At 41.7% G+C, this 14,139-nt stretch overlaps 1 protein-coding gene across 1 annotated transcript in view; it reads left to right on the top strand.

Moving 5' to 3' along the window:
* Positions 1–11,339, top strand: part of LOC129102801 (regulator of G-protein signaling 3-like) — a 44,445-nt gene extending 33,106 nt beyond the window's left edge. Inside the window, exons 9-11 of the mRNA XM_054613071.1 lie at positions 8,451–8,532; positions 9,447–9,552; positions 10,184–11,339. Coding sequence (XP_054469046.1) covers positions 8,451–8,532; positions 9,447–9,552; positions 10,184–10,742 — 747 coding nt within the window. The 3' untranslated portion in view covers positions 10,743–11,339. The remainder of the gene's footprint in view (positions 1–8,450; positions 8,533–9,446; positions 9,553–10,183) is intronic.
* The last annotated feature ends 2,800 nt before the right edge of the window (positions 11,340–14,139 follow it).

Raw genomic sequence — 14,139 nt, 5'->3', positions numbered from 1 at the left:
GCTCTATAGAGAATAGAGAATTTATAAAACTTTTTTAGTTTTAGTTGAACCTTAATATGGTAGAGTAAAGAGGGAAAGTAATTTGACAATTTTAGTTTTTCTTTTTAACCAGTAAACCACACATGGCTGGTAAAACACTAATTTCTTGTGATGTGTTTTTATGATTTCATTTTTAAAATGATCATTATGACAAAGACTACTGCAGTGACAACAGATCGGCATGTCAGTGAAAGAAATTCCTGTTTCTTTTAAAAACGGATGTGAACACTTTGGAAAGCAGTGATCAGATGGAGTTACTGTAGCTAATAAGCTTGACTGGGCAGGATTACACAGAGGAGCTCACTTTTTTTCACCTTTCACACACTCTTCCTCTCTCTACTATATGCAGGTTACACACACACACACACACACACACACACACACACACACACACACACACACACACACACACACACACACACACACACACACACACACACACACACACACACACACACACTGTAAACCTGATACGCTGTACTTGGCACAGTTTATCTTAATCAAACGTTTAGTTTCTGGTGAATTGCAACATCGCTATGACAACAACAACCCTGCATCCAGTATGTCAAGAGTTTGAGCAGCTTTTGAAGTCATGTGGAAGGTGAAGAGGGCAGTAATGATGAGGCGCAGCATTGAGAAGGAAAAGTTTTACATCCGTATTTGTGAATGCTCCTTTCCTCTCTCCTTCCTCTCCTCTCTCGTTCTTGTGCTCTCTCTTCCTCTTTATCTCCGGGTGAATCAGAGTAACAGATGATTGTGCAGTTTGTGTGGGACAATCTCAGGGGAGAGATGAGGGGGGGGGGGCAGGACTAAATTAGGGGAGAAAGGAAAACCTTTTAGGCTTTCTTTCCTTTTCTGTACTCGTTTTCTGTTGCCTTGGCCTTGCTCCCTACCAGACCGCGGTGTATTTCCTCCTTCACCGTTTTGGCCTCCTCCTCCTCCCCCTCCTCTGTTCCCTCTCTTTCCCCCTCTCTGTCACCCCATGGCCATCACCCCCGCTACACAAAGACCTCTGTGGTATCATTAACTGCCCACTCTTTACCTACTCTAACATTTTTCAGCGTTTGGTGATGGCCTTACACGTGAATCATTTTAAATGATTTGCACAGAGCTCATAGAAGGTTTTTGGACACTTCAGATGTTGGGGAAGATAATACTTGATATCCATAAAGGAATGTCCCTCAGAAAAACCACAAGGCTATTTCAAGAACATTTTCCTATCCACTGTCTACGCTTTAACAACCCTCCCCAGCGTTATTGTCATTATGTATTTAGATAATAACTACGTGTTTGGGAGAAATTATGCTTTCAAGAGAGTCACACCATTCAAGTTCTGTTATGTTTCTTCTTCTGACTCACTGTAAGCTTAACGTCTTTTCAATACATCACAAAATAGCAAGTGTTCCCGTGGTTTGCTGTAAAAGTAATGTAGGCAGGAAATTTGGGCATTTAGGATAAATACCAGTCACAGTCAAAGGAGTGATTTTATGATGTGAAATGACAAACTGCTGCTTTCAATCTGTGTGATATCTTGAGAAACTTCCAAATTCTCTTTAAAAAAATCAAGTGCAATGCCTTTTTGAAAGAGACTTTCTTCTTAGAAAATACTTTGTGTTATCGGGACTTAAATGTTTTGACAGTATACAGTACAATACTGAAGTAAAAGTCTTGTTGGCTTGTTAGAAAGCATCATGACAAGTTTGTACATGTATGAGAAACTACAGTTTTCTCGCTTTATAACATTGATCTCCTGAATTAAAAATGTAAAGACTTGACATGCAGCGCAACACGAGTCCATCTCCTCCGTTGCCATGTCAGCATTTACCAATTATGTTTACAGGCTCGACAAAGAAACTGCTCATGTCACTCGCAGGGAGCAGGGAGTTCATGAATATTAACAATAGTCGCTCCCCAGACGGTGTTAGCCTGCATCACTTTGCTTGTCAGATAGCATTAGCTCCTAAATCGTCCCTGTGAAAATGGGTCTGACACTTCTGTCTGCCGGGAAAGATGGAAAGGAAGGGAGAGGTGAGCCGAAAAGAGGACGTAGAGGTTAGATTTTCTGGCCGGCGTCTCAGAATAAATATAGAACGGTTAGTTCTTTGGCCAGAATGTATCCCTTTGTGAGTATTTTAGGCCCTGGCTACTCCTTACTCTCATATGCCCTCTGCTAGATGCAGAGAGTAGTGCTTATCCCCAAACCACATACAGTAGATGGGATGCACATAGCTGTAGTTGTACACTGTTTACCCTATTGTACTTGAACTGTTGTGGCTCAGGTGGGTGAGTGAGTCATCTATTAACCTCAGGGCGGTTTGATCCCTCCCACCTCCTGTCCACATGTCATGTCCTTGAGCAAGACCCCAAACGAAAATTTGCTCCAGATGAGCAATCAAGTGCCTTGCATTGCAGGCCCGCTGCCGTTGATGTGTTAGTGTGTGTATGAATGGGTGAATAAGAGGCTTTATAAATACCTTTGTCCTTCTCAGGTTGAATATTGCCAGCAGCATGCCTGTATGGATGGCAAAGGTTGCTTGATCAACTCCAAGGTGCAGGCTGAAATATCTCAACAAACTGTAGATGACACGCCATGATTTCTTTTTAGATGATTCTTAATGGCTTTTCCGCAAGCAGCATTATGAGGTTGAAATAACACATACAAGTTATAACAAATATAATCAGCCTTAGCTGTGCTTTGTGTTCAATTGTAATTAGCAAACGTCAGCATGCTAGCATGTTAAAATAAGATAATAAATAATCTTAATACATCCGCCTATGTTCAGCAGATGTAAGCATTGACAATTTCTGTGTGCATTAGTCTCCAACTGTTTCACTGCGTATATTTCTACTCCTTTGTAAGTCTTATAAGTTATTTACCTGTAGAGTACTTTGAAGTGCACTAAATTCTGCATTTCAAAACTGAATTGATTTGGACTCATAGAGAAGTGCTAAACTTAATTTGCCTTTTAAGCCTAAGTAGTCTAAGGTCTGGGACGTGGGGCTGCTGTGTTAGGTATGTAGTCATCTCATGTTACGCACATTATCACCTTCAGATTGTAACCGTAGCATTAATCCATTTGCTGAGCTTCCACTTTTTGGATTTTAAGAACAACCTGAGCTCTAACCCTGAACTTGTGTATTCACTTGTTTGGAAGACTCCTTCTCCTTTGATAGCTGTCTATTCAGGTCATAAAAGAGAGAGAGAGAGAGAGAGAGAGAGAGAGAGAGAGATAGAGAGAGAGCACAGGGGGAGAGAGAGAGAGTGAAAGAGAGAGAGATCCCACACTACTAAACACCAGATTGGCCTCGTCTGGCTCCTAGACAAGCTTCTTTCACTCCTCTCCCTAAGACATGCTTTCTTCTCTCCCTTTCTCCTCTCCCTCTAATCCGTCCTTCTGCCTATTTAGAGGTGAACAGCGCAGCATGAAAGAGAGAGAAAGTGTTTTTTGTGTGCTTGATGGGTAACCCTCGCCCTTTTGAAAAGGCAAACAGGGAAAAGCTGCCATTACTACTGGCGTGAAGGGATCTTAAGACAACGGCCTTTTCTGCCACTTTATTAACGTTGTAGAGACTAGTGCAGCATCGCTCCTCTTTCACCCCTCTCTTTCTCCGTCACTCCTCTGTCCATGCCTCGTTCCATGAGCCAGACATCCAAACGCCAAGAAGGAAAAGAGGCAAGCCGGGGAATTAATGGGGTTGCTAGGGGTTAGACTGGCTACTGTTTGAGCCGTAAGTTCACAGGCTTTTTCTTTCCCTGTCGCCTGAGGTGTTTGTTGTTATTTTTTTTGCAGAGTCCCTCCTCTTTCCCAGGCATATGGATATTGAAAACAAAAATAAAAGTAATGTTTGGATTACTGGACGAGGAGGGGGGAGATTGTCAGAGGTTGCAGACCTGTGAATTTCCGTTCCGTGTGGTTGGGGGGGTGAGGGGGAGCAGCCGAAAGGAAAAGCAGAGGAAATATGGAAGCTGAAAACATAACAAACAAGCATAATGTCTGGACGGAGAGTGGGTAGTGTGGGAGCTAAGGTGGAACGATTCTGATGAGGTGTGAATTCTGATTGAGGAATGTGTGTGTGTGTGTGTGTGTGTGTGTGTGTGTGTGTGTGTGTGTGTGTGTGTGTGTGTGTGTGTGTGTGTGTGTGTGTGTGTGTGTGTGTGTGTGTGTGTGTGTGTGTGTGTGTGTGTGAGTTAAGTATGGGTCCAAACAATGCTGCTGTCATTTTCTGTTGTTGGGAAATGTGGTCATTAAAAAAGTCGTAAGCAATCAGAAACATTTCGGTTCACAGTGCAAATCTGGTCTATAGTTGAAGTCCACTTTTATACGTTTGCAGACCCTGACCTGCCCAACCACTCCTTTTTAAAAGTCCTGCCTTTTCTCCCACTCTCACTTGTGCCACCTACATTAGTCACTGTAGTGTATATTTGCAAAAGACTGCGAGCTATAGCACCTCTCACAGCTTCATAGTGTGGACTCAGGAAGCAAACTGGCCTTATCAGGGGCAGACACACAAAGCCGTCCTGGCTGTGGGATGGCGAGGTATGCGTAAGAGCATGTGTGCACGAGCATGTGTGTGTATGTGTGAGGAGAGGGGGAGGGGGTGGCGGGGGGGAGGCACTTCCTCCTATTCTTCTGCTGTTGAAGAGTTCCCATGAGCGCCCCTGCCAGGAGCTACAGTGTGGCCTGAGCGGGCCGAGCCAGCGACCAGTCTCGCCCTCATGACGCCGCCACACACTCTCACACAGCTGATCTCAGGGGCTACTGCAACTGCTGCCGTTCACGCCGACGAGCAAGAGGCTGGACAGATTGTTAGAGGATAGCAGAGAAGAGAAGAGAGACGACGGAAAGTTGAAGGACAGAGGATTGAACTGAAGTTTTAAAAGTGCCAAAAGGAAGACATGAAGTTGCGGATGAAATGACGGACTCATAAAGACTTGCCGAGAGGAATGTGCTTTGATAATTGAAGTCATTACTAAGGAACCTTGAATGGATAACAGTGCAGCTGGAGGTCAGTGGCAGAGTGATGACAATTTTTGCAGAAAGGACTGTTACCAAGAAAATTGAATCTTGACTCGTTTGCGGGAAGGGGCCCGTTTGGCTGACAAAAGTCTCCAAGGACACACTTTTGTTATACTTGACAGATTCCTGTCTGTTTTCCAGCAAGGTGAGACACGTTGTTATTATCTAGAGCCACAACTCAACTGGACTGTCACCTGGAAACCCTTACATTCTGAAGAATAAAGCCACCCCGGCTGTTCTTTGGGCGGCTGTCACTGTTGAGATGATTCATAACACACTTAAGTCCACCCAGCCATCGGAGCACAGCCCCAGGAGCACACACTCAGCCGCACAGAGGAGGCTGTGGAGATACTCGGGCTGCCGGAGGGCCGGCCAGGTCGAAAGTCACCGTCACAGTGTGTGTGTGCTGGCTGCGGACCTGAACAGCGGAGAAGGGGGGAGAGAAGAAGGTGTGATGCACACCATCCACGGGCTGTGTCACCTCTGCATCGGATGTAGGCTGCCTCAGGTGTGTCTGTGTTACGGAGAGTAAGGGGAGGCGAGCGATGAGGAGAGAGGCGCATCTGGTGTATATTATCAGCCTGTGATTGTGACTCGGAGAAAAGGAGAACAAAGAAAAGACGGTTACAATCTCTGATCAGTGCTTTAAAAATTAATTTCTTAAAAGATGAATTAAAGTCCATAATGAATAAAGCCGAACACTGTGAAATATCAGCTCTCAAACTGCCAAAAATTGTGAGGTAATATCTTTGTTTGAACCTTATTAAGTCCTGATATTTTGCGATTTCTGTAAAAAAACTAAACTTTTAATTGCATGTGCAAAACACCAGGAAACGAATAATTGCCTCTAAGGGATGTGTGTTTCTTGAGAGGGGAGAACGAGCTTTGTGTCCTCTACATTATTCATTGTTCACAAAGTAAGAGAAGGATAGCAAGAGTGGATGAGAGGAGGAACATATTTGCTATGATATGAACGGATACCTACGCAGTTCATCATACCTCTGCTGCACTGTGGGAAAGCAGACACGGGATGCCGTCTAATCATCAGATCAACAGAAACTGTCAGGATCCCTGCTCCAAGCTTCATGCAGTCATGTCTGAAAGGATGGTGGAGCACTGGGGCATCAATATAAAAAGTCTCACATGCATGAACACATACCGTTCACACATGGGCAACAGGATTTTTTCTCCTTTGGGTTCATCTAAATTCATTACAAGAAAGTTAGAATCTTACGTTTTAGTCTAGTCCGTTCTTCCACAGCCCCTTTGATTAAATAATGTATTCATTAATAAGCCCCTTCTCATACAACCTTAATATTTAATGCCTGCTGGGAGCTTTTCCCATTAATTTATCATCATTCATTTTCAGTAACACGTCTTGTGATTGATGCGCTGAAAAAGAAATACTCACTTTAAAGAGCATTCATGCTGATTTCTTGCATTAATCCAAGGCTAGCTTCTCTTTTCTCTTCCAGTTTGAAAATAATCCCCCTGCTTTCATTTAGAAGTGGAAAAGAAGCATGGGACTGTGTTTCCCAGACAGAACATAGGAGTCCTAGTGGTTGGACTCAACAATGCTTACAAATTTAATTAACGCTGTAAAGGCTCCGGAGTTCGGATGAATTGGTCCACATTAGGGCAGCTCTGAGAGTTTCCTTAAAAGGACACAATGTCTGAAACAGCTTTTAATAAAGACACACACACATAGATACATAAACCGTTAAAGGTATTATAAATCCATGTCTCTCTCGCTTCTGTAAGTCTTTGCTTTTCAATGTTTTCTTCCACACACTAGATTTCAAGTTCATCTTTCAAAATGTTCTATAACTGTTTCTTGTTTGTCCACTGTAATTCCAGTGAAATGTTTTTTTTCCATACCATCTGGTCTTCTATTTGTCTTTGTCATCTGCTCTGTCTTAAGTCCCACCGCCCTCTTTACCAATGTGTAATCTCTTTTAACTGTTCTATCCCTGTTTATCATCCTTTCATCTGTCCATACAGCAGGTAACAAAGTCAGCTGTCTTTCTCTGTTGCATTCCAATTATTTTTTCAGCTGTGTCAGTTTGGAGATTGGACTGAAACGGAGAGAAATTCGAGGGCTGAAGGCTAGGGAAATATGGTAGAGCAATTGTGGCCCCAAACAGTGTGACACAGCGCGCATAAAATCAACGGACTATAAGAAACCGGAATTGTAGCCGACATTTCAGGGTCATCACAAGCTTCGGGCACCTGAATAATCACCATATTTCTGCAAGTTGCTGCATCTTGCTCACGGGTAGACTGTAATTTAGTAGCATATATGTGCTCCTTTGCTTGAGAAATGAAGAGAAAATTGGCGTTGGTGGTTGGTGTGTGTGTGTGTGTGTGTGTGTGTGTGTGTGTGAGTGTCTGTATGTGTGTGTTTTGGGCCCCTAGTTGTCAGCAGATGAGGTGGAAAGTGAGATGTTTTGGATGGAACTTTATTGACTTTGGCTCAGACTGTCGGTCACAGGTACTGAACTGAATGTTTGGCGATGCAGGGTCAAAGAGAAAGAGACAATGGGAGCCATCAGTATTGTCTCTGTCTGTATAAGTGCGTGTGAACCCGGTGTATATATATATATGGGTCATAACATTTGGACAGAGATAATGGTTTTAGAAAGGCTTTATGATCCTCACTCTCCTCTGTAAAGCTGTTTACTTAGATAAAAAAGAAATCTGACAATGAAATATATACTCATAAAAAACAACCTTATGACTGATCACATTTCACTTTATGTTTCATAATACACATTTGCTTGCTGTATGTATTTGTGCTGTTTTGGCTTCGTCAAATGAATTCCTTATCTCGGTGGGAGTAAAACATTTATTTTTAAACAGTTTAAATCTACTCTTTTCAGTTAGTCTCAGTTGCGCTAAGAGAAACAAATGCAAAACTAATCTTTGCACACACAAAATAATGATTGTGTCCATGAAAGAAATAATGGTCTAAATGGTTGTGAAATGTATGTTTTTCGGCAAGAGCAAATTAGTTTGTTTTCACAGCATATTGTGTGTTTTTTTTGTGCACCAACTGTTCTCTTTTATAAGGTAAAGGGTCTAAATAATTGGGTACTGTGCTTTTAGTAGATTCAGTTTATTGCCTAACTGCTGGACAAAGAACGCCTTTCCTCCATCTCTTGGAGTTGTTTTTCCCACTAAGGCAGCTAATTGGGTTCAGCGGGAAACTGCTGTCAAGACAGTTTTAATAGGAAGTAGATGCAGAATACAAATCTACTTAATCGTCCTGTAGGAAGGAAGTTGAGTATTTTGCCAGCGTGCTACTTTTGGTTTCTTAGGTAGTTCGGGAGAGACACAGAGGTCCTAGCTTCCTATCACAAAATGAATGTGTGTGTGTGTGTGTGTTTTCTGCAGGTGACCATCCTTCGAGGAAAGGATGGATATGGCTTCACCATCTGCTCGGATTCCCCTGTGAGGGTGCAAGCTGTGGATCCAGGTATGTTTTTGCATGCATGTGTCTAAGTGAATTAAAACTCAACATGTTTTATATTTGAGGTCCTTACTGTTCTGCTCTGTCTTTGGGCCTAAACTGCTTAGAGGCCGAACAATCTGTCTTTCTTTTTTATTCGGCTTTTTCTCATTGCAACTTGGAAGTGTTCAAAGATACTTTGCCAAAGTGGATTGGATTGTAATTCTGTGATGTTTTTTAATTTTCACTCTCAGGACTGCCAACAGTTTTAATAATATTTATGACGTGAACAGCACACTGTTATACGACATATAAAATATATGGTGTCAAACCCGGTGGCTTGACTGCTTCTTAAATCAGATATTATTGATTTTCCCCTGTATTCTCATTAAAGGCATTACACTATGTAAGCAATATGATAATGGCTTATATTACTTTAAAGGTTGCCCTCGTTTCACATTGATTTACTTGAATTTGGCATCCCATGAACGTTTCACGTCACCTATGGCCGATTCATTTTTAGATTTCACTGGCCGCAGCTTTGAGAGTTACCATTAACATCGGCTCAGTCAGGAGGACTTAATATGGAGGCTGTCTGTCAAATGGACACCTTTGAATCAAGCCCCCGTGTAAGCGGACGTCCACCCTGCTGATATGTCTTTGAACGAGATGCTGAATCTCGAGTTGATAACATCGTTTCTGTCCCTGCTAGAGATGAAATGGAATGCAAAGTGAATTCTGACTCAGAAAACCACAGAGCATCTTAACATCAGATAACAAATGTATTGTTTTATCTGTACAGTAGTTGGCCATTCTGTCGCTACAGCGCTGAATGAAAGAGGCAGCTTAATAAATAAAGGAGCTTTAGCCCTGGATAGCACAAATGGCATTTAAGAGTGTGTAATAATCTGAACTTTTTCTGTCTCCTCACCTTTTGGCAGGGGGTCCAGCGGATCAGGCTGGTCTGCAGCAGCTGGACACTCTCCTGCAGCTAAATGGTCAGCCAGTGGAGCAGTGGAAATGTATGGATTTAGCCCATGCTATCAGGTAATGATTCAATATGCCAGAGGGATTATGGGCTGATTTACACCAAAGTATTAGAGAATCCTTTTCACGGGTTTATTCAGGAATAAGGACCAGGGATTTGTGTTGATTACCTGATGGAATTATTTGTTTTAGGAGGTAAATTTGGTCAATCTGAGTCTTTCTGATATGTATGACATACATACTGCAGTGTATACAGATGGTTCATTTCAAAGGTTGAGATTGTAACTGAATTGTTATTGGCGGTAGGCAATCATTTACTAACTGTACAATCCGATGTTGTGACGTCAGTTATTTATCAAGAGTCAACAACATAATCTGTTATATTATTTTATTGTTAGTGTTTGATATCTCTCTCTTTCCTTATTGAGTTTTCCATATATACTTTTATGACTCAGTTCATCTAAAGTAAGTGATAGATTTATATAGATTTGGCTCGATTTTATTACTTTCTTATATCATAGACTTGCAAATAGAATAATTAAAATATCTGGAAAATATTCTACAACGTTTTAATTCTACTTTACAGTAGTTGTTTACAGATTCATATATGGTTGATTGACATATTTTAAGTTTCACAAAATATATATATATATTCACTATATACCCTCATTATTTTTCTTTCTCATTTTAGAAACAGTGCAAATGAAATCATACTGGTGGTGTGGCGAACAGGCCCTTCAGCCAAACCTAATTTCGAGGGCCTCATCCATCGGCCCTCCTACAAACCATCAACCTCAAACTATGAGGCCCCCTCACCGCCCACTCGCCGGCGAATACCAGATCTTGGAGCCAGCAAAACCCCCCCAGCTGTGCCGCCTCTCCCAGCCCACCACCGTGCCACCGCCACCCGCAGGCTGCTGGTCAACGGCTCCGAAGCTGGACATAGCAGTGGCGTAGGGACCATGGGGTGGGGGGCCCAGGGAGGGTCGGCCGAGGAGCTGGATGGGAAACCGCGACACCTCCACCACCCTCACCCTCACACTGCCACATTGAAGGGTACCCGGGTGAAGGCATCCAACGGGGACAACTACATCATCCTGGCCCCCATCAACCCTGGAAGCCAGGTACCGCAGACTGGTGGTGGACTGCATCTTCATCATCTTCTTCGCCCTCCCCATCCTCACCACGGTCATATGGTGGCTCATCCTAGATATGTCTCCTTACCTTTTATCCCTGGTGCTGATAGATAGAAGGACTGTATATACAGTATGTCTGGGCCATTTGGGTTACAGCCGTCTCACTGATTTGTGCTTTAAGACATGTTATGAACACACAGCATGCACTTCATAAAGGGTCAGTGTGATGTAGATATGGGGTAACAGACTGAAAAGCAAAAGCAGAAAATAACATACCATATAATATGTAGCTGTTCATAACACATTTTATGCCTGTACTATGTGAATCTTTGGCAATATCTTTTTCATTTGATTCTACAGAGGAAGTAGGTATTAGGTTCATATTAGCAAAACAATGCATTTGTATCTGACATATTCCATCCTCCATATATCGTAACAGAATAAATAAATGATCTATGTGCCGTGAATTATATTAATATTTTTTATAACAAATAGCTTTGGCATTTAGGAAAGAGAAAGTTCAACAAAACAAGCACTTGATGAAAGTTCACTATTGCAATTGTGGTCCGTTTCACAATATGCAGTTTCAGTATAACATGCATGTACATGCAAAGTATGACATGTATATGGCATTTTATACTGCATGTACTTATTTTTTCCATCCAGTGAAGTCATGTAAATGGGGTAAAAGCTTTGATCATAAAAACTAAATAAAGCAAACTCATTAAATCAAAAAAGACTGAACTGAATTCCTCAGCTAACAAAACCAGTAACAATATGATACTAACCCATTAACCACTTCAGGCTAACAAACATGTTGAACCAATGTTTGAGACACTTTCCCCGCAGTAGTGCAATCTAGATTCAGACCAATTAGTCTAAATAGTTGCCTTGTAACATTTCTAACCAACTAAATCATTTTTCTTTCATATGTAGAATTGATTAAGTTAAATAGTCTTATTTCCTCATCCCTTTCTCTGTGTCAGATTACTAAAAAGTCTGTCTATATCTTGGAGCTGTGTGTGTTGTGTTTGTGTGTATGTGTGTATGTGTTCCTCATGTAGTCTCCATCTTCATCTGTGAATGCTTCTCAGGTTTAGGTTCAGATATTGGCCATAGACACTGTGTAAGCAGTCCCACACATAAGATGAGATCAATTTGTAGATTTAGAGAAATCAAAGAAAAAACTGAAAGTGAAAGAGTGTAGAGTCGTCTGGTCAGCCTCTGGATAACGATCAGAGGTACATGCCAACATGTTGAGCAAACATTCCCCGTCAAACAGCAAATACTTACATCCCAAACAAAAGAAGAAGCCGGGATTTGATAAGATTTTCTGGTGGCCATCATGGACTAATGGGTCATGTTGGTATATCACACGTCACACTGACACATAACTGTAGTTCGCAAAAATAAGAGCTGGGAAAGCCCACACTACAGAAATATTTATCATTTGAAGCTAGCAGAAAAGCAAACTATCGATGTTAAAAACATTTTGTGACCTAGCTCACCTTCTGTATGAATCTGTCCGACATGTGATGTGGTGGCAGCTTTCTATCTTTGCTCTCTCAGTTGATTGAAATTTGTTATGACATGTAGAAACCGTCACTGCTCCAATTGAAAGGGCTCAGCTGAGTCCTAGACACTAAACCCAATGTCATGTAAGAAACTACACATAACAATGCCTTGCTTGATCCCTAAACAGAAACTTGTTGCATAGCATAACAAAAAAGAAAGTGTAGGACACCTATATTATAATAAGGATATACAATGAGTCTTGTGGCAACCCTTCCTGTCCAGATATCCAGATATCACATCATAGAAAGTTAAGATCAGAATTGTGTTAGAACTATCAATATACTTAGTATATATTTAGCAATAAAACAATGAAATACTGTGTCAAAGAGTTGGCTTTGTTCCATTCTAGACATAGTTCGGATGTCAGTTTTCAATGTGCTGAAACAAGCCTATTTATTATTAATGTAATTTAATATTATTCTGCTTTCAGATCTTGAGGCCTGTTTACCAAGACAACCAGGGAACATTAGGTAAGACCTGAACACATTCGTACGTTCCTTTGGTTAAAGGCCACAGTGAACTCTGTTTTGTGTTTTGGTGGACAGCCTTTGTTTTAGTTAGCTTTGATGACTCTTATTTTAGATGTAGCCCAATGGTAATCCATCTTTTTACATCACATTACAGGTTATTGTTATTTTAATAAATATTACTTAACAATACTTAAGAATTTAGCAACCTACAATAGTCTAACATAAAACAGACCTTAGAAATACAACATAAGCTAACTACTTGATGCTCAGAGTTTATATCCTGTTATCCTTAATGACTTTACTACCAATTAGTTGTGCTTTGTTAGAGCACTCAATTATCACCAGTTTTATGCTCACTGGTAGATGTTTTTTTTTTACGAGAACCTGGGCATTATAACAGCATAAATGATCAAATATGTGTCCACTGTCTTGTCCAACACTATGGAGAACTACAAGGCCAACAGAAACTGAGCAAAGGATCCTACTTTGGTGACTGAACACACATTTTTTTGCAACTGTTGTAACTGTAAGCAGCTGGAGCTACCCCAGGGTGAGGCCGTTTTCACGATGAGCTAGCAGTGGACCCGCTGCAGCCACTCTAAAACTTTTAAACTAAGTTGAAAATGTTCTGACTCCATCTTCAAAATACCATACAGATATTAGAGTGATATCTATCTTCTCATTCAACTATCGCGAAAGGGAATAAGTTCCCCAGGATGTCAAACAATTTAATATCTCTGTTAGCTTAATTCAAATGATAAATTCTAACACTCCCCAAGTAGCTCCAGAAATGATATGTAATCTATGTTTTTACACTCACTTGCTTTGCGATCTTCTTTTACTTCCACAGCTGGCAGGCTATATCCCACACGGCAGGCCTCTGGATCGCAGTCCAAGGGTGGTGGTGGGGGTGCGTTTTCTGGAGGTATGAGTAGTGGTGGTGGTGGTGGAGGAGGAGGAGGAGGAGGAGGTGGGGGTCTCTCCAGCCGCACTGGCTTCCTACGCCGGTCTAACAACTCCAAGACAACAAAGACGGCGTCCACCTCCACTAACGCCGGTGGACCCAACTACCAACAGCAGAATGCCAACTTTGCCAATTACCAGAACTGTACCATTGTCCGCTCTCACACTCCACATGGCAACTACGGATATGTAAAGGTGGCGCCCAAGATCCTTATCTTCCCCATCTTCGTTCAGGTAAGCCAGATAATGACAGAGCCCGGCTGGCTGTTACCCAGGTTTTATGCTAATATGTACGGAGCAAGTGGGGCTTGGACAAACTTGTTATGCATCTAAGACCACTACTGTAGGTCACCACAATGCTCTGAAAACCAGAAGTCAATGGTCAATCAGGGGAATGGAAACATTTTAAAATGATGGTTTTCCCCGGCACATTTGGGTCAAAGGAAATAGACAGATATTTGAGGTCTGCAGTCAAATTCTGTGACCTTTCAGTTTGAGCCTGT

Source organism: Anoplopoma fimbria, chromosome 14 (genome assembly GCF_027596085.1).
Source record: "Anoplopoma fimbria isolate UVic2021 breed Golden Eagle Sablefish chromosome 14, Afim_UVic_2022, whole genome shotgun sequence".
Lineage (NCBI taxonomy): Eukaryota > Metazoa > Chordata > Actinopteri > Perciformes > Anoplopomatidae > Anoplopoma > Anoplopoma fimbria.
The sequence above is the reverse complement of the archived record's forward strand: the minus strand, read 5'-3'. Positions and strand labels throughout refer to the sequence as shown.